The sequence below is a fragment of the Chinchilla lanigera genome, unplaced genomic scaffold (genome assembly GCF_000276665.1).
Source record: "Chinchilla lanigera isolate Chin_1 unplaced genomic scaffold, ChiLan1.0 scaffold00014, whole genome shotgun sequence".
Lineage (NCBI taxonomy): Eukaryota > Metazoa > Chordata > Mammalia > Rodentia > Chinchillidae > Chinchilla > Chinchilla lanigera.
In genome coordinates, this window is record NW_004955415.1 from 12,923,122 (window position 1) to 12,941,794 (window position 18,673).

Below are 18,673 nucleotides of genomic sequence, written 5' to 3' on the forward strand. Positions count from 1 at the left end.
TACAGCTCGGTTTCCTCTTAGTGAAGTGAAGTCAGTCTTTTTCCTGATTCCAGCACCAGTAAGAACTGTGTGGAGTTCCTTGTAGCACCCAAAGGGTTAACATCTGCTCAACTTGACTCAGGGCACAGAAAACAGCCAACTCTGAGGAGTTGGAACAACTTGAAAATGAGGTGCTTTACCAGCGTGGGCAGAGGCAAGACTTGCTGGTGAAACAAGGAGAAACAGCCTGGGAACGACTTGATAAAGTTAACAATTCAGGATGGGGATTTAGCTGAGCGGCACAGTGCCTGCCTGGCAAGCGCAAGGTCCTGAGTTCGATTTCTGGTACCGGAAAAAAAAAAAAAAGTTAACAATTCAGCATAACTGTCACCATGCCTTTCTAATCTAAAATATGCACCCATGTTTAGCAGAACACAGTGCCTTTTTTGCTGTCTCAGTAAAGCTAGGAGGTTAAATCAGTTCAAGGCTTCATTCCAGTGAAGCTCCCTGACTTCCTCACAAAGATGTTCTCTTTCTCTCAGGTTTTTGTTCATTTCTCTAATCAGAGTTTGTGGTCCAAACCCAGCAGAACTGGATCTCACCCATCCTGTAAGTACGATCTTCAAAATCCCTCATTGTGAGTATGGGCCTCTGTCCTTGCCTCAGGGCCCCGGGGGCCAGAGAGTGACAGAAAGCCCATAGAGTCTCAGAAAAGAGACTTGGACGGCCCCTAAAATCTAGCTGTTTGCTGCAAGGGCCCATAGTTCTTTCACCCTCAACCTATCTTCTTAGGTAGGAATCAGATCCAGCCTACATGAGGCACACATGGCGCTCAGAGGCTCCTGCAAATATAAAGCCATCTCTCCCCAAGATGGTGATCCAACCCCTTGATGGCAGGGCCCTTCCCTGTCCACTTGCTCCATGCCTGAGTCCTCAGTGCCTGGCACAGCACCATGGTTAAATGAATTCACTTTGTTATCAATTTACTCATTCCTGCAACTCTTTATAGAGCACCAGAGGTGCTGAGTAAGTGAGCAGGTTCCACCCTCTGGGGAGCTCCATTCTGGAGGGAAGAGTGGACAGCAAGCAGTAAACAAGCAATGCAAGTCCAGGTGGCTGAATTAGCATGAAGGACAATAAAGAAGGCAGGGGTAGAGAGCAACCAGGTATATAATAGGGTGGACAGAAGTCCTCTCTGAGGAGGGAGGAATGTGAGCTGGGACCTGAATGAAGGGAGCTGTGAGGTGTTCTACGTGGAGACTGTTCCAGAGAGAGAGAGAAATGCAGCATGCAGGAGGGGCATCTCTAAGCCACAGCACACCATTGTGGTGGAAGCAGACTAAGGGAGCAGTGGTCACAGGGGAAGCCGCAGGGCCCAGTCAAGCAGGCTGTGTTGAGGAGGGAGGATTGTAATCCCTGAGCAATGCCTTGGGCAGAGAGGAACCTGGATGGGACCCCGTTTGCAAACTAAAGGCTGGCAGGAGTAGGGGCGCCTAGGAGGACTGCAGGAGGGGAAGGGAGGATGCAAGAGGAAGAGGCCATTGCAGCTTGAGATGGGAGTCTGGGCTGGGCAGACAGGTAGTAGGGAAGGAAGAGAGGCATTTGCAAGTTGGTGGCATGTAGGCAGTTTCAGGAGACACTGTATAGAGTAAGAATACCTCAGAAAGAAGAGACAAAGAGAAAGGGGAAGGAAGGAAGGAAGGAAGGAAGGAAGGAAGGAAGGAAGGAAGGAAGGAAGGAAAGGAGGGAGGGAGGGAGGCAGAGGGCCCTGGGTGAGGTGCAGATCCGGCAGCACTGTCCTCTGCTTCTCCAGTTTGGTAATCCCAGAAAAACAACCACAACCTTCCTGCCCCTTTCTGTTTCCTCTTGGCTTTCAGAAGCTCAAACAGTCTTGGAGATTACTATAGAGGGATGCTAATGCTGCCCAGGGTTTCCCAAGGTGTGAGCCAAGGCCTGAAGTGTAGATCTCACCCAGACACAGAACCCCAGCCTGAAATCTGGAGTTTAACAAGACAGAACGGAACAGCTTTCCGATTGAGTTAAGGCTTGGGAACAGCTGGTTTAAAGCAGTGAAACAGCTGGGCTTCGGACAGTGACGGTGATCAGAGAAGCCCAGGAGAGTAAGAGAGTGGTCACTCATCCCCAGGCTCCTTGTCCCGGAAATCTCAGCTCTTGTCTCCCAGGGCAGCCTTCCCTGACCCCACCCCACCCCATGAAGAGACCCTTGAGCTCCCTTAGTTCCCTGACCTTGGCAGAACACCTATCACACCCTTGTTATAATTGGTTGATGGCCCTTGTTACTGCTGGACTGCACACTCCAGGCAGGCCAATGATGAGCTCGTCCTGCTCATGATGGTATCTCAGCACCTAAGGCAAGGCCTGTTAGCACAGAAAGTGCTAAATAAATGTTTGCTCATGCATGAATAAAAAGAATTTGGACTTTAAAAGGTCAAGACTGTTGTGTAGTCCTACAAACTTACCTCAAGGAGAAGCGCAATTACTGCCGCTTGCACCATTTCTGAGATCCTATGGTAGGCTGCCATCAGAATTCCCATCCTCAGGCTAATCCTAGAGGGAAAGAAGAAAAGATTGGCTGGGGAGAATTCCAACTAAAATGTGAAAGACTGACATACTGTTTCAGTGTGCCTACTTGTGATTTCTGAGATGCTATTCGTTAACCAACTGAGGACCTCACTAGGAAAATTCAAGCAGTTGAGAAAACAAGCAAAGGAGAACTGGGGTTGGGGAAGAAACCTCTTTTGATCTTTCCCACATGCCAATAAACTTTTCTGCTCCAATAGCTGAAGACTTCAGTCAGTAGCCATGCTTTAGCCTCAGTAGCCCTCGTCCCCATGACAGCAAACAAAAATAATCATGGGAGATGGTTGTGAAGATCAACACCTTCACTCCTAGGAGTGGCAATGACAGTGGACTTTTAGGCTCTTTGCACTTATAGGAGGCACAGAGAGCTATAGAACAGAGAGGAAGGGGGAACCCAGAGACAGATGAGTTGCTTCATAACAAACAGCAGAAAGCAGGCAGCCAAATGGGGAAGTACAGGATGCTCTCTTCAGCTTGCTGGAAGGACTTTCTAGCAAGCAGTGCTGTCCAGCAATGAAACCTTTCATCACCTGAGGGGAACTTCCCTTCCCCGGGGGTGTGTAGATTCAGGAGTCAATGGAGAGATGCTAGAAAAAGCAGTGAGGCCAGAGAGGTATTTTTCGAACCATAGGTCACAGTGCCTGTATGGGCCATGAAATCAACCCAGTGAACTTAGCGCACTTAGCATTTTTAAAAATGGAAAAGGTAAAAAAGGATAGAGGAGAAGGGAAGGGAAAAGAAGAGAAGGGGACAGGAGAGGAAGTATTGGTGCGAGTATGTGTGCCTCCGGGTGTGTGATGAGTGGCAATATAGACTGTATTGCCAGCTGTGGATAACAGTCAGGAAGACTGAAAGTCCAAGGAAGCTGGTCTCTAAGAGCCTTCCAGCTTTACAGTTACGTGACACAAGGTTCTTACATGTTATGTGTGACATTATGACTGTAGGATTCTAAGATTGATTCATTTCTTTTCCATTCATGTATTCCACATTTATTTAATACCTGTTCTAAACCATACTGAGCGCTAGTGGCAAAGCGACACACCAGAATTAGTTCCTGCCCTCCAGTCAAGTGGCAGAGACACACGCTTATTCAGAGCATTGTAACGCACCGTGGTGAACACTTTGGTTAACAATGAGTCAAAATTTGTGTGTATTTCGCCCAGCCCTATGAGGGAGCTGGTTTTTTTAGTGCCAATTCATAGATGAAAAAAATCAAGGCTCAAATGGTCACACAAAGCATTAGTCAGGGCCATTCAGAGGAGCCGTGGTTTGAAACCAAGACCACCTGAGCACAGAGCCTGTATGCTTTACCACAGGGCTCCCCAGCTGTGTGGAGGGCAGGGGCAGGAGGTGTGCAAAAACTAACTTGGGCAACTAGGTTGGGTGAGTAGAATTGGGGAGGGCATTGCAAGAAAGGGATCCTGGAGCTGTGTCTCCAGGGGAGAGTAGGTTGATAACTTGACAAAGGACAAAGGTATTCACTTCGTGAAGAGACAGCCCAGAAGCCCTGCAGCAAATAGCAGAGTGTGGGATTTACAGCAGTCAGGCCTGATTTGAACTTCAGTGCCAGCTTTCACCACCTGAGTAACCCTGGAGAAGTGGCCCACCTCTCTGGGCCTCCGTTTCTTCGTGCATTTATGGAGGTTGTCATGTAATTAGAGATTATGTGTGTGACACATCTGACATCAGTGCTATGCCTGGCAGATAATGAGTTTCATGCTCCGCACAACCCATTTATGAGTTTCCTGAGTTTGAATCTCAGCTCTGTCTCTGCCTAGCTAAGTTGCTAACTTCTCTGTTTTAGTTTCCCTGTCTTTAAAATGAGAATAGTAATAGCATCTACTACATCTGGTAATGAAAATAAAATAAATTAATGCATATGAAATGCTTAGAAGAGTATCAGGCACACTGATAGAGGTGGCTACAGTTTAATATTTCCATGTGCTACACGCTGTGCTGAGAATTTTAAGATTTTATTCATGAATTAGATTAACAAATGATTGCTGAGGGTGTTCCATGTTCCGGGTAATATAAAAGTGCATCGTGGAATCTTGAATAGGTTAGGACATGTCTGGAACCCTGGAATGAGACAATTCGTTTTTGACAGGAAGTGTGGGAGAAAGAATAGGTTTGGGGTGGGAAGTGAGATCAGTGGTGAGAAATGAGGCCAGAGAGATAGAACAGGTCAGATCAAGAAAATCATTTTATATCTCATCATCCTATAAACACAGGCAAGCCCAGAGAGAGCTTCAATTTGAGAATTTTTATTCATTGAATTTATGATTCCCAGCTGTAAAATTCTATGTGTCTATGTGCCAAGGTCTTTATGATTCTGGGATTATAATCCTATGACTTTGTGACTCTTAATATTTCTTACTTGCTATAGCAGATTGATACTAAAATAGTCATAATAGGAACTTCTGTTTTAAACTCTGACATGTAAAGGGTTTGGAAGTCATTACTCTCTTTTTAAAAACAAGAAAAGGCTACACAAGCTAAAGATTAATGACTTTACTTGAACTCATCAGACAACTGAAGTTGCAGGGCAAAGTGCCCCCCAAACTCTGTGATATCATGTGTGCCTAGAGGATTACGGTTCCCCAGGTCTGCCCACTTGGACCCTTGCTGGAAGTCAGCTGGAACTCATAGCTAGCAGTTCTGATGATCTGCAGAAGGCTAAGTGCAGACTGAGAGCAAGACACTGGTGGATGCCACAGTCACGGGGAGGGAAGGAAAGGCCTCAGACTCTACAACTTTTTCCTCTGAGAAACTCCTAATATTCCAATGGGAGAATCTGAGGCATCACCTTCTGCTGCCCTGGGAGGAAGAGACCAAGGGAAGCAGCACTGAAGCCCTCCAGACCTTCCCTTAATCTTTAGAGGGCAGGACTTTGCAGTGGCAAATCTGAAACTTTATCCCAACTAAATGAGGGAAATCAGCCCCCCTCTGATGCTCTCCATACTTTCCAGTTTGCCCAAGGGAAAAGAAATGGGGGAAGGAGGAGGTCCATGCCTGAAGGAGGAAAAGAAAGTTATTTCTGGAAGGGCAGCTTCAGATATCAGGGGCCCCCAAAAAACGGAATTTGGGAGATTACAGAGAGCCCTCCCGCCCTGCCTCTCTCTCTCTGTAGTGAATTCTTAACAGTTTTGGATTGTCTCGGCATCCACTTAGGATGTAGGTTTAACTTCCTCAGGCAAAAAACAGCGCTCAGCCACCCTGGGTGTTTCCAATTCTGCACCGCTTCCCAGTTCCTCACTGTGGTCAATCCAGATGTCTCTGCTTTATACAACTTCCTCCTGGGGTCCCCTCCACATTGGGATGACCAGGTGCAGCCTACTTTACCGGCCCCACTGACCCTCACACCCTGTGTGGACTGTGAACTATGGCACAATGACCACCTTTCACTCACATGTAACCTCCTGGAATGCATCCCTGCTTGCTTTAAAGCCACATATTAAAATTCCCCACCAGAAGACCATTTGGAAAATACCCTATACCCCATAAGGCATTAGCCCCTGGGTCCCCCTCTTTATCTTTATATGCTCCCTGACCTCCATGTTTATAGCCTCTGTACTCCCCTGGGACCTATGAGAAATAAAATTTTATTTCTATTTTGTGTCTCTCCTGATCATTAATGAAAACACACACACACACACACACACACACACACACACACACACACACACACACACTTTACCACCAGCACACCAGTAAGGCTCCGATAAGGATCCATTATAATTCAGTGAATTACAGCTGCAAGACACAGACTCTCTGAGGGGCAGTACCAAAGCAAAGCTCCATGGCTAACAGAGGAGGAGAAAACAAGAACACTAAAGAGCCAAAAGCCCCTTGGTGTCTGCAGCTGCAAGCATTAAGTAGAGCCCAAGACCTTGCCAGATTAACATCAGTCCCTAACTCATAGTCTATTTCTTCAGTATCCATTCCTCTCTACAACATGTCCAACTTTCAAGAAAAATGCACAATACATGCTGCATTAATTTCTCAAAGCTACTATAGCAAATTGCCACAAGCTCAATGGTGAAAAACAACAGAAATTTATTCTCTCTTATTGTTATGTTCTTACTGTTATGTTCTTACTAGAGGCCAGAAATCCAAAATCAGTCTCACTGAGCTGAAATCAAGGGATCAGCAGGGCTGCACTTCCTGCCTCCTCTGAAGGTCTGAAAGGGGAATGTTCCCATGTTTCTTCCAGCTTCTGGAGGCCTCCAGCATTGCTCAGTATGGTGATTCCAATCTCTGACTCCCCAGCCAAATCCCCTTCTCCTCTTCTGTGTGTCAAGTGTCATATCTTTCTCTACCTCTCTCATAAGATACATGATGGCACTTAGAATCCCCTTAGATGACCCAGAACGATCCTCAGCTCAGGACCCTTCACTAAGCCTACCATATATGCCAAAAAGACAGACAGAAAGAAAGATGGAAAGAGAAAGAAAGAAAGAAAGAAAGAAAGAAAGAAAGAAAGAAAGAAAGAAAGAAAGAAAAAGGAAAAGAAGGGAAAAGAAAAGAAAAGAAAAGAAAAAAGAAAAGAAAAGGAAAAGAAAAGAAGGAGGAAGAGGATGTCAAAGAGAAAGACAGGGAGGAGGAGGAAACTGAAGAGACAAAACCCTCACCAGAAGCAGACAAAGATAGGACATTAAGATACTGGAATATAAGACTAAGATATGGAATTATCAGACAAGCAATTTAAAATAACTATGATTGATATGTTATAGGTTGTAATGGAAAAATATTTGCCATAAAAGGTCATTTGTTAGATCACAAAACAAAGATCATTAAATTTTAAAAGACTGATATCATATAAGGTATCTTTTCATGATCACAATGAAATAAAACTGGAAACCAATAATAGATAACACTGAAAAAAGAATAAATATACAGAAATTAAACAGCATGTTCTTAACAGTCAAAAAGTCCAAGAAGAAATCACTAGGGAAATTAGAAAATACCTTAGAATTAGTACAAATAAAACCACTATACAGTAAAATTCATATCAGAGGCAGTGCCTAAAGATAAACTTATACTGTAAACATCCATATTAAATAAGCAAATCAACAATTTAACTTCATACCTTCAGGAATTAGGAAAAGAAAAACAAATTAAACCCAAAGATAGCAGAAAGAAAGAAATAATAAAGATAACATCAAAAATATAGAAAAACAATACAAAGAATAAGTTGGCTCTTCGAAAACAGATTCAAAAAATAGATAAAACTTTTAGCTAGATTGACAAAAAAAAGAGAAAGACTCAAATTACTGGATTCAGAATTGAGACTAAGGACATTACTACCAATTTTACAGAAATAAAAAGGATTATAGAAGAGTACTAGGAACAAAAGCATGACAACAAAACCAATAACCAGATAAAATGGACAAATCCTTAGAAATACACAAATTATCTTAATTGATTTATGTAATAATAAAAAATCCCAACAGATGCATAACAAATAAAAAGATTGAATTAGTAATAATAATAACATTTGTAATAAAATCTCTCAACAAAGAAAGCCCAGGACTTGATGCCAGACATCACAAAAAAAAAAAAAAGAAAATTGCAGGTCAATATCACTTATAAATATATATTAAAATTCTCATCAGGCAGGGTAGCACACACCTGTAATCCTAGCCCTTGGGAGGCTGAGGCAGGAGGATCATTGTGAATTTGAGGCCAGCCTGGGCTACAAAGTAGTTCAAGACCAGCCTGAATTGCATAGTGAGACCCTGTCTCAAAAAGACCAAAATAAATAAATAAATAAATAAATAAATAAATAAAATTCTCAATAAATTCAGCCATGTATTAAAAAAAATTATACAGCATAACCAAGTGGGATTGATTCCAGAAATGCAAGGGTGTTTCAGCATAAAAGTTAATCAGTGTGCTACCTCACACTAATAGAAAGAAGGGGAAAAACTTACATGATCATCTCAGTAGATGAAGAAAGAGTACTAGACAAAATTTAGCACTCTTTCCTGGTAAAAAAAAACACACACACACGCATGCACACACCACTAGGAATAGATGGAAACTTCCTTAATTTAATAAGAGATGTTTATGAAAAATCTAAAGCTAACAGTATAATCAATGATGAAAAACTGAAACCTTTTCCCAAAAATCAAGAACTGGACAAAGATGCCTACTTTCACCACTGTGATTCAACTGGAAGTTCTAGCTAGAGTAATTGACAAGAAAAATGAATAAAAGACAATCAAACTGAAAGGAAAGAAGTAAAACTATTCCTACTCACAGATGGTATGATCCTATATACAGAAAATTCTTAAAAATCTAAGGAAAGGCCCAAAGTAGTAGTGCATGCCTATAATCCCAGCATTCTGTGAGGCCAAGGCAGGAGGATCTTAAGTTGGAGCTTAGCCTGACCAACTTGCCAACTTAGAAAGACCCTGTGTCAAAATATAAAATAAAATTTAATATAATTTAATTTTTTTAAAGACTAGTGATATAGGTCAGAGCAAAAGCCCAGGGTTCAAGGCCCAAAACCCTACCAAAGAAAACCAACAGGAAAGCTATTAGAGCTAATATGAGTTTGGGAAATTGGTTGGATGCAAGATCAATATCTAAAATCAGCTGTGTTTCTATACATCAGCAATGAACAGTCTATAAGGGAAATTAAGAAAGCAATTTTATTTGAAACTGCATCTGCAAGAATAAAATATCTGGAGATAAATTTAACCAAGAAGGGGATAGATTTATACACTGAAAACTATAAACCATTGTTGGAAGAAATTAAGAAGATTAAGAAAATGGAAAAACATCATGTCTATGGGTAGGAAGACTTCTTAGTATTATTAAAATCCCAGCACTACCCAAAACAATTGATAGATTAACACAATCCCTCTCAAAACTGCAAAGACTTATTTCTAGAAATGGAAGGACAATATTCAAATTCAAATTCATATGAAATTGTAAGGGGCTCCCAAATATCCAGCATAATATTGAAAAAGAAGACAGTTGGAGGACTCATATTTCCAATTTCAAAACTTACTATGTATAGCTACTGTAATTAAAACAACATGGTCCTGGCAGAAACATAAACATATAGACCAATAAAATGCTTGAATGTCCAAAATTAAATTCATATACTTATGGCAAATTGGTTTTTTGTGATAAATTCAGTCCATGGGGAAAAGACAATACCTTCAACAGGTTGTGCAGAAACAATTGAACTTCCACATACAAAAGAATGAGGTTGACTCTCCAATTCACCATATGCAAGATTAGATCACAACAGACCAAAGCCTAACTACTGAAAATAGTGACATCTATAGACAATCATATGCCAATATTCATTACAGCATTATTCAAAACGTGGAAACAGGCTAAGTGTCTGTCAACAGATCAAAGGCTAAATGACACGTAGTACCTGCATACTCACAGTGGAATTATATTCAACCATAGACAGGAATGAAGTTGAGATGCATGTCACACAAAGATAAGCCTTGACACATGGCTCCAAGAGATATAAGCTTGACAAAAGGGTAAACATTGTGATTCCACTTATATGAAATATCTATAACAGGCAAATTCATAGAGATAGAGAGTAGATTAAAAGCGACCAGAAACTGGGGTAAGGAAAGAATTGGGAATTATGGCTTAATACTTGCAGTTTCTGGTTGGCAAAATAAAAAAATTGGTTGGACTAGTGGTAGTTGTACAACATTACAAATATAATCAATGCCACTGAATTATATACTTAAAATTATTAATGTTGTATATAGTTTACCAAGTTAAGAATACCACCAAAATAGATGTACAATAACAAGTATTACAAGGATGCAGAGAAAATGGAACCTTACATTGCAGTGGGCTGTAAATTAGTGCATCTTCTTGGGTAAGCAGTTTGATGATTCCTGACAATGTTGACTACAGAGCTGCCCTACAATTCAGTAATTCAAATCTGAAGTATATACTTAAGGGATTTGAAAACATATGTCCACACCAAAATGCACATGCCAATTGTTATGATTTGTGTCTAGACATTCCCTCAAAGCCTCATGTGGTCATAAGGTTTTTTCAGAGTTCAGAGATAGCTGAATGTAGAGTTGTGATTGATTCTTAGTGCAATGCTGGGGTTAAGGGTGCTGGGATTAAGGGTGGGTGATTACCGGATCAGTCCACTGATTGGATTGGCCCTGTCCTGATCCTGGTAGACTGGATACAATATAAGGGACAGAAAGTGGCTTGTCTTGCTCTCTCATTTGCTTTTGCTGTTTTCCACTGCCACGGACTGTTGTCCCTCTGCCATGTGCCACTCTGCCTTGGAGGCAGCGGATGATAAGACTGAAACCTCCACAAACTGTGAGACAAATAAATCTTTCCTCCTCCTTTAACTTTGGATGCTGGGTATTTTGCTTCAGCAATACGAAAAGTAACCAAGACACCAATGTTAATAGTAGCCTTACTCATCAGAGCCAAATGGTGAAAATAAACCACGTCTATCAACTGATAAAGATAGCAAACTGGAATGGTGAAATAGAATATAACATCATATAATGAAGTATTTTTCAGCCATAAAAAGGATGAATTAGTGTTGTAACACAGATAAACTTGGAAAACATTACACTAAATTAAAGAAGCTACACACAATATGAAATTATATCATAAGATTCCATTTATATAAAATGTCCAGAGCAACCAAACCCATATAGGAAGAAAGTAGATTAGTGGTTGCAGGGTCTGTAGGGAGGGAAATGAGAATCAGTTGTTAATGAGCATGGTATTTCTTCTTGGATAACAAAAAAATTCTAGAATTAGGTAGTGGTAGTGATTGTACGGTCTTTGAGAATATACTAATAGGATTGTACACTTTAAAAGGTCAGTTTTATGGTATGTGAGTTATAGCTTTATTTTTTTCAAAGTAAAGGAATGGAATAAGACTCACTGTAGTAGCACTAATCAAAAGAATGCTGGAGTCGCTGTATTCTTTTCAGACAAAGCAGGCCTTAGAAGAGGAAAGATGATCAGGGATAACCAGAGACATTGCATAACAAGAAGCAAGTCAGTCTCCAAAAAGCCATAATGATCTTAAACTCAGAACAACCAAGTGTCAAAGTTCGTGAGCCCAAACTGACAGAACTGAAAGAAGAAACTGACAAATCTGATATTTTGGTTGGAGACTTTAAATCTCTATTTTAGTAATTAACAGAATCATGCAGACAGAAAATCAGTAAGGATATAAATGACCTGAACAACACTATCAATGAACTTGATCTAATTAACATGTACAGAGCATTTCACTCAATAACATCAGAATGCACATTCTCCTCCGATGCTATTGGAGCAGTCACCAAGGTAGACTATATTCTGGACCATAACGGCCACTTTAATAAATTTAAAAGACTAAAAATCACACAAATTATGTCCTCAGACAAGAAAAGAAACTAGAAATCAATAACATAAAGATAGCAGGATATATTTGGAAACTGAACAAAACACTTCTAAATGAACCATGAGACCAAGCAGAAGCCTCAAGAGAAATTAGAAAATATTTTGAACTAAATGAAAATACAAATTGTTAAAATTTTTGGTATTCAGCTAATGCAATGTTTGGAAGGAAATATATGGTATCAATGTGTGTTAGAAAAAAAGAAAGTTCCAAAATCAATAGTCTAAATTTCTAACCCCCCCAAAAAAAACTAAAGAAATAACAAGAAATTAAATTTAAGGGAATAGCAGAAAGAAAATATAAAAACTGGAGCATAAGTCAATGAAATTGAAAACAAGAAAACAATAGAGAAAAAAAAAAGAAAACAATAGAGAAAACTCAGTAAAACCAAATTCTGGTTCTTTATAAAGATTAATAAAATTGATAAGCCTCTAGTAAGGTTGAATGAGAGAGAGAGAGAGAAGGAGAGAGAAAAAGAGAATACAAGTTCTCTAACATCAAGAACAAGAGATGGGTCATTACTACTGATCCCATAGACACTAAAAGGGTAATAGAAGTGTTGATGAGATTATACAGAAAAGAGAATCCTTGCACACTTTTAACAGGAATGTAGATTATGGAAAATAGTATGGGGTTTCCTTAAAATTAAAAAACAAAACTACCATGGATCCCAGCAATCCCACTACTGGGTATATATCCACAAGAGACGCTATCAATATGTTGAAGAGACATCTATACTCTGTATTTATATTTATTGCTACATTGTTCACAATAGTCAAGATGTAGAATAACCTAACAGTCCATCAACAGATTCCATCAACAGTATGATAGAATATTATTCAACCTCAGAAAGAAGGAAATGCTGTCATTTACAACAGCATGAATGAAAACAAACCTGGAGAAGATTATGTTAAACCAGGCACAGAAACGCAATCATTGCAGATTTAACTTTGTGTGGATTCTAAAAAAGCTGAATTCTTAAAAAGCAGAGAGTAGAATACTGGCTAAAAGGGGCTTTGGGGTAGGGGAGAGTTGGGGAATAAAAGGAAAAAAAGAGAAATGGAGAGATGTTTTGTACCCATGGATTGGAAACCTTCACATTGTTTTATTAATATCTGTTCACAATACATGATTACATTCACCTTGCAGAACTTGTACATATGCATATCCAATCTTGTACGTTTTTAGTCCCCCTTCCCTGATCCTTCCCACCCCTCCTTCTCCAGATACCCTTCAATTGTTCCCAATTTGATCTCTGGACTCTATGGAATCCCAACCAAAATCCCAATAAACTTTCTGGTAGACTTTGATAAATCAGTTCTAAAATTTATATGCAAAGGCAAAGCTGCTAGAATAACTGACACAATTCTGAAAAAGTACTAGGTTGGGGAACCCGCACTGCCAATTTCAAAACTCACTATAATAAAGCCACAGTGTGGTCAAAACAATAGACACATACAGCAAAGGAACAGAACAGAGAGCTCAGAAATACATGCACACTAATACAGTCAATCGAGTTTGGTACTTGACATTACTTGTCATCAGAAAAATGCAGATTAAAATAAAATGCAAACTAAAACTACTACAATATACCTATGAAATTTGCTGAATTATTAAAAACTGGCAATACCAAGTACTGCGGCATAAGAACACTCATTGATTGCTGGTAGGAATAAAAAATAGTACAATCATTTTGGAAGACAGTTTGGAAGTTTCTTATCAAGTAAAATGGAGATTTACCACATGACCCAGAAATCACACTCAGTGGTATTTAGCCAACTGATTGGAAATCTTATGTTTACATGAAAGTCTGCACATAAATGTTTATAGCAGCTTTATTTGGAAGAAAGCTGGAAGCAAACTAAAATTTCTTTAATAGATGAATGAGTGAACACACAATGGTATACCCATACTATGGATTATTACTCAGCTTTCAAAAGGAACAAACTCTTAATCCACTAACAATATGGATGAAATTTAAATAAAGAAGCCGTTTTTAAAGGTTAAATAGTGTATGATTCCACTTATATAACTTTTTCAAAAAGGCAAAACAATAGAAATAGAAAACAAATCATTGGTTTCCAGAGGTTTGGGAGTGGGAGATGGTTGACTAGGTGAAGCACAGTAGGTATCTCAGAGCCAAGAAACTATTCTGCATGGTACTGTAGTGACCAAGATATCTGATAAGGATTTGATATCCAGAATATACCAAGAGCTCCTATACTATCCATTTTTCACTAATCATTTGTCAAAAGCCATAGAGCTTTACAACAAAATGAGTAAACATTAATGTATGCAAAGTTTTCAAAATCTACTGGGAGAATTGGAGAATCACAGAATAGAACATTGGCATTAACAAAAGAATCAAGTTGTATTACAAATATATAAGATAATCTCACTGAAAGGCTTGGGGAACAGAAGTGCTCACCTAAATAACTTTGGAAATGACTGTAAACTGTAAGATTAATGACCAAAAGCACTGTTCATAAGCCCAATACTCTAGTTGGTAGAGTGTTTCTAATGGAGGTTGACATGGGGTGACAGCTCTGAAACCCAAGTATATGTGTACCAGAATTGACCAATAACATAGATGGATGGCAGGTGGTAGCAGCCAGATTTCTCACTGTTGAAGGGGAAGGTTACAGATAAGTAAGAGGAGAAAGATACAATGAGCTATGTGAATGGGTTAGAATAAGAGTCATTAAGATGAGCTCATGCTCTGCTTAATATAGATATTTATGGTAGGTACAGAAACCATTAGTTTTGTGTATACAAGAGCTAGTATACGTATGCATATTTTCTAGCTCAGCCCACTGAGAGTGGCTCCCCAACAGCAATAAACACTGTGGGCACCTAGATTTTGGTTTCTAACACCATTCTCCAATAAAAGTAACCAGGCTCCTTGGAGAAATGGCTGTTTTTTGGGATGGAACAGAAAGTAGACAAGATGGGTCTGGAGCATCTTACAGTGCCAGAAAGTAAGGAAGTGTGCAAAAGCAAAACAACAGAGATGTGTCAAAGGGACACAGGATCCAACAGATAGGGCCCTCAATGGCCAAAACTAGGACAACTTGAACAACAAAATAAATAATATAGTTTTGGTTTATGACACAAAGTATATAATAAATATTCATGAGAACACCTTGATATAATAAATGATTGAATAAATAAATAATAAAAAGAACACCAAACAATTTGTGAAGCTGTTTTTCCCTCAAGGAGGTAGAACATAACTCCATTCCTGAAATGGGGACCATACCAGGTGACTTCCTCCTGTTGGAGTGGCCTGGAGGGCAGTGGCCACTAAGTAACCAGGGAGGACACAGAGGTAGATTGTCCCAGTGTGGGGAGGTGGTTGAAGGGGGGTATGACAGCCAAACTAGGCCCCTCTCTGGCACACAGGAAAGAGGAGAGTCAGATGGTTCTTGTCTATCTCACCAGTATAGAGTACACTGTGCAAAAGAACAAAAGAAATAAGATTGTCGTGGGGAAACCTGGCAGATGCTGCCTTAGCCAGGTGATCAAGATTAACATTATTAATGATAAATGATGCTGATAGCATGTTTCTGTGATAATATGGAGAAGGACATTATCTGTGGTCTTCCTCCTCAAAATCCATAACCCCAGTCTAATCATGAGAAAAACATCTGACAATCCCAAACTGAGCAACATCCTATAGAACACTCAACCAGTACTCCTCAAAACTGTCAAGGCAATCAAAACACACAGAAAGGCTGAGAAATTGTCACAGCCAAGAGGAGCCTAAGGAGATATGATGATTAAATGTAATGTGGTGTTCTGGATCTCAGTAAAGAAAGAAAACACTAAGGAAAGGAGAAACTATTACAGACTGAATAAAGTATGGGATTTTCCTAACACTCAGGGAATCAATATAGACTCTTTAGTTGTAACAAATGCACCACAGTAATATGTTAATAATGGGAAACTGGGTGAGGAATGTACAAAATTACTTTAAGATTTTTTGCAGCTTTTCTGTAGATCTAAAATTATTCTAAGGGCCTGGCATGGTGGCACACGCCTGTAATCCCAGCAATCAGTAGGCTGAGGTAAGAGGGTCATTGCAAGTTTGAGACCAGCCTAGGCTACAAAGTGAGCTCAAGACCAGCCTGAACTGCATAGCAAGACCCTGTTTCAAAAAAAATTATTCAAAGGCAAAATTTGCATTTAAATATATTCTCATTGGTCATAATAGTTCACATCCCCTGGATCATATACCCTTGAGAGTATGGTTCTGTTGCTCTATCCTGGGGAAACTAGTTTCTATGTCCCCATCTCTTGAATCTGAGCCAGGCTTAAGACTTCCTTGGGCTAACAGAATGCAATGGAAGCAAACTTGTATGAGTCCTAGAGCCTCCAGGACCTTAGCATGTTACTGGATTATAAGACACACACGGTTCAGGCACCCCTTGTGCCCAAACCAATAGCCAGTCACCTGGCAGCCATGCGGTTAAGCCCATCCTAGATCAGACAGCTTCCCACTACACCTCCTCTGCGATCGCAGATGCAGGGAGCCAAGGCAAAATTAGTCAAGCATGGTTCAGAGCAGCAGGGCCACCCAGCCGACCCACATGAACAATAACAAAAGCTTTTTGTTTAAAGCTACCGAGTTTTTGGAATGATTTGTCATATAGCGGCAGCTAAGTGAATCTCTTGTACCTGGGCATAACAGTGAATGTACAAGGTTATTTGCTACACCATTGTTTGTGATTACAAAAGATTAAGAGCAACTTCGTGGCTCATCAATAGAAGACTGATGAAATAATTTTAGGAGACCCATAGAATGGAATATTATGTAGCTATTCAAAAGAATGAGGCAGCTCTCTGTGAATCAATATAGAAAACATTCAATGATTCATTTTTAAATGAAGCAGCAAGATGCAGAAGAGTGTATGGAGTAGGCTACCAGCATTCTAAAACATCTGTGTTCGGGAGGACTTGCTCCCTTACTCTGGGAGGACCCTCAGATTGTGACCATGGCCCCCTAGGAAGGAGAGAGAGCAGGGTGGCTGACCAACAGGGGTGGCAGCAGACTTCCCTTCCACTCTACCTTCTTTATATTTTGATCATGTAGAGGTGTTATCTATTCAAAAACAAATAAAAGCAGAATGTGGAACCTCCTGTGCCTTTCAAATTCAGAGTCCGTTATACTGTTTCCTAGATTTCCAAGCTCCACCGGGAAGCCAAATAACAGTCTGGGAAGGGAAAACTGGGAAGGGAGAACTGGTAAGTTCCTCTCTCCCAGCCGGCCTGCCTCCCGCACCTAAAAGCTGGTTTCTCTTCCCCTGGTTGGTAAGCTTCAGCAGGCCACAGCACCTCGCTTGCCACTGGAGGGCAGCGCTACGCTTCCTTCCCGGGAGGAGCCGCACACAGATCAGGCTGGGCCTGAACAACAGGCCCAGAAAGGGAGCCTGGTTAGAAGAGAGAGGGTGTAAGGGTGGGAACGGGGTCACAGATACGGTCAAAATACATTAAACACATTGAACACCCTCCCCACAGTCATGTGAAACTAGGGGTAGGGTGAATGGAGGGCAGTGATGGGGGCTAAAATACGTTATGGGCATGTACAGATCTGCCAAGATGAAACCCACTAATCTATAAAACCTGTATGCACTAATAAAAAAGAAAAAGAGAAACAGGTCTCGATTTAGGGGTTAAACCCATCCCAGAACCTCACTGAAGCTCTCCCTCCAGCGCTCTCCCAGTGGTGGGCAGAGGAATGGACCCCGAGGGTGCCTTTGCATTCTTTTAGCTGATAGAGCGGGCAGATGACCTCAGTTCCTCACCCCTCACCTCTACTCTCCTCCATAAAACCACGTGGAGAACTTGTCCTGCTGTTGCTGAAAACTAACAGTCTCTCATTAGGACACCCGTAGGTGTGACCTTGCCTCCTTCCTACCTGAGCTTTTCAACAGGTCTGTAAACTGGGAATGATTAAAACGATGAATGAAGCACTTCTTTGTGCCATTGTGCTCAGCATCTTACAGACTGTCATGCCCCATTTTACAGAAGCAGCTGAGGCCTCTGAGAGCGAGAGTAACATGCTTATTTTGCACAGCTGAACTTGAATCCAGAGTTCCCTGCTTGACCACTGAACTCCTGTCTTCAAGCGCTGCCAAGAGGATTTTCTAGAAGAGCCTCAGCAAAGGCTTTGGAAAAGGGCCACAGCACCAATAATCTGGCTTCACTCTTGAGATAGGTATGTGTCGTTCTTGTGGCCCATTGGAAAGGCCAGAAGAGGACAGGAAGGTCGAGTGTCACAGGTCTATCCCGGTGGAGCAGGCTCAGTACTAGAGCCACTGGAAGGGCTCCTTCCGCTGCGCTCCTCTCCGTGTCCCGCGCTCCCCTCGCGCCTCCCTGAACTGTCCAGATGTGTCTGCAAAAGCTCAATTCCCGTCCCAGACCGCTGTTTCCCCAGCCGAGAAAGGTGGAGGCGTGGGTCAGGGCCACTCGGACTGCCCTTTCCCTCGCTGCGGATGGTTTTCTGCATCCATCCGTCCCAATCAGGGAGGGGCTGCCAGATGTGGCTAGCTGGAGCGCAGGACGCATCCTTTGCGGAGTCCTTTCTACAAACGGAGCTCCTGTTTTCATGCAAATGCCTTTGTTCGTGCACTGGGGGCTGGAGGACGGAGCCGCAGCTGACGCGGGCTGTGCAAC

At 41.2% G+C, this 18,673-nt stretch overlaps 1 protein-coding gene across 3 annotated transcripts in view; it reads right to left on the reverse strand.

Annotated features, from left to right (window-relative positions):
- The window catches only part of LOC102011198 (signal-regulatory protein beta-1), a 58,296-nt gene that overhangs the window by 25,679 nt on the left and 13,944 nt on the right, over positions 1-18,673 (reverse strand). For all 3 annotated transcript variants that reach the window (XM_013512247.1, XM_013512248.1, XM_013512246.1), the window contains exon 2: positions 2,460-2,547. In XM_013512247.1, the coding sequence (XP_013367701.1) occupies positions 2,460-2,534 (75 nt within the window). In that variant the 5' untranslated portion in view covers positions 2,535-2,547. The remainder of the gene's footprint in view (positions 1-2,459; positions 2,548-18,673) is intronic.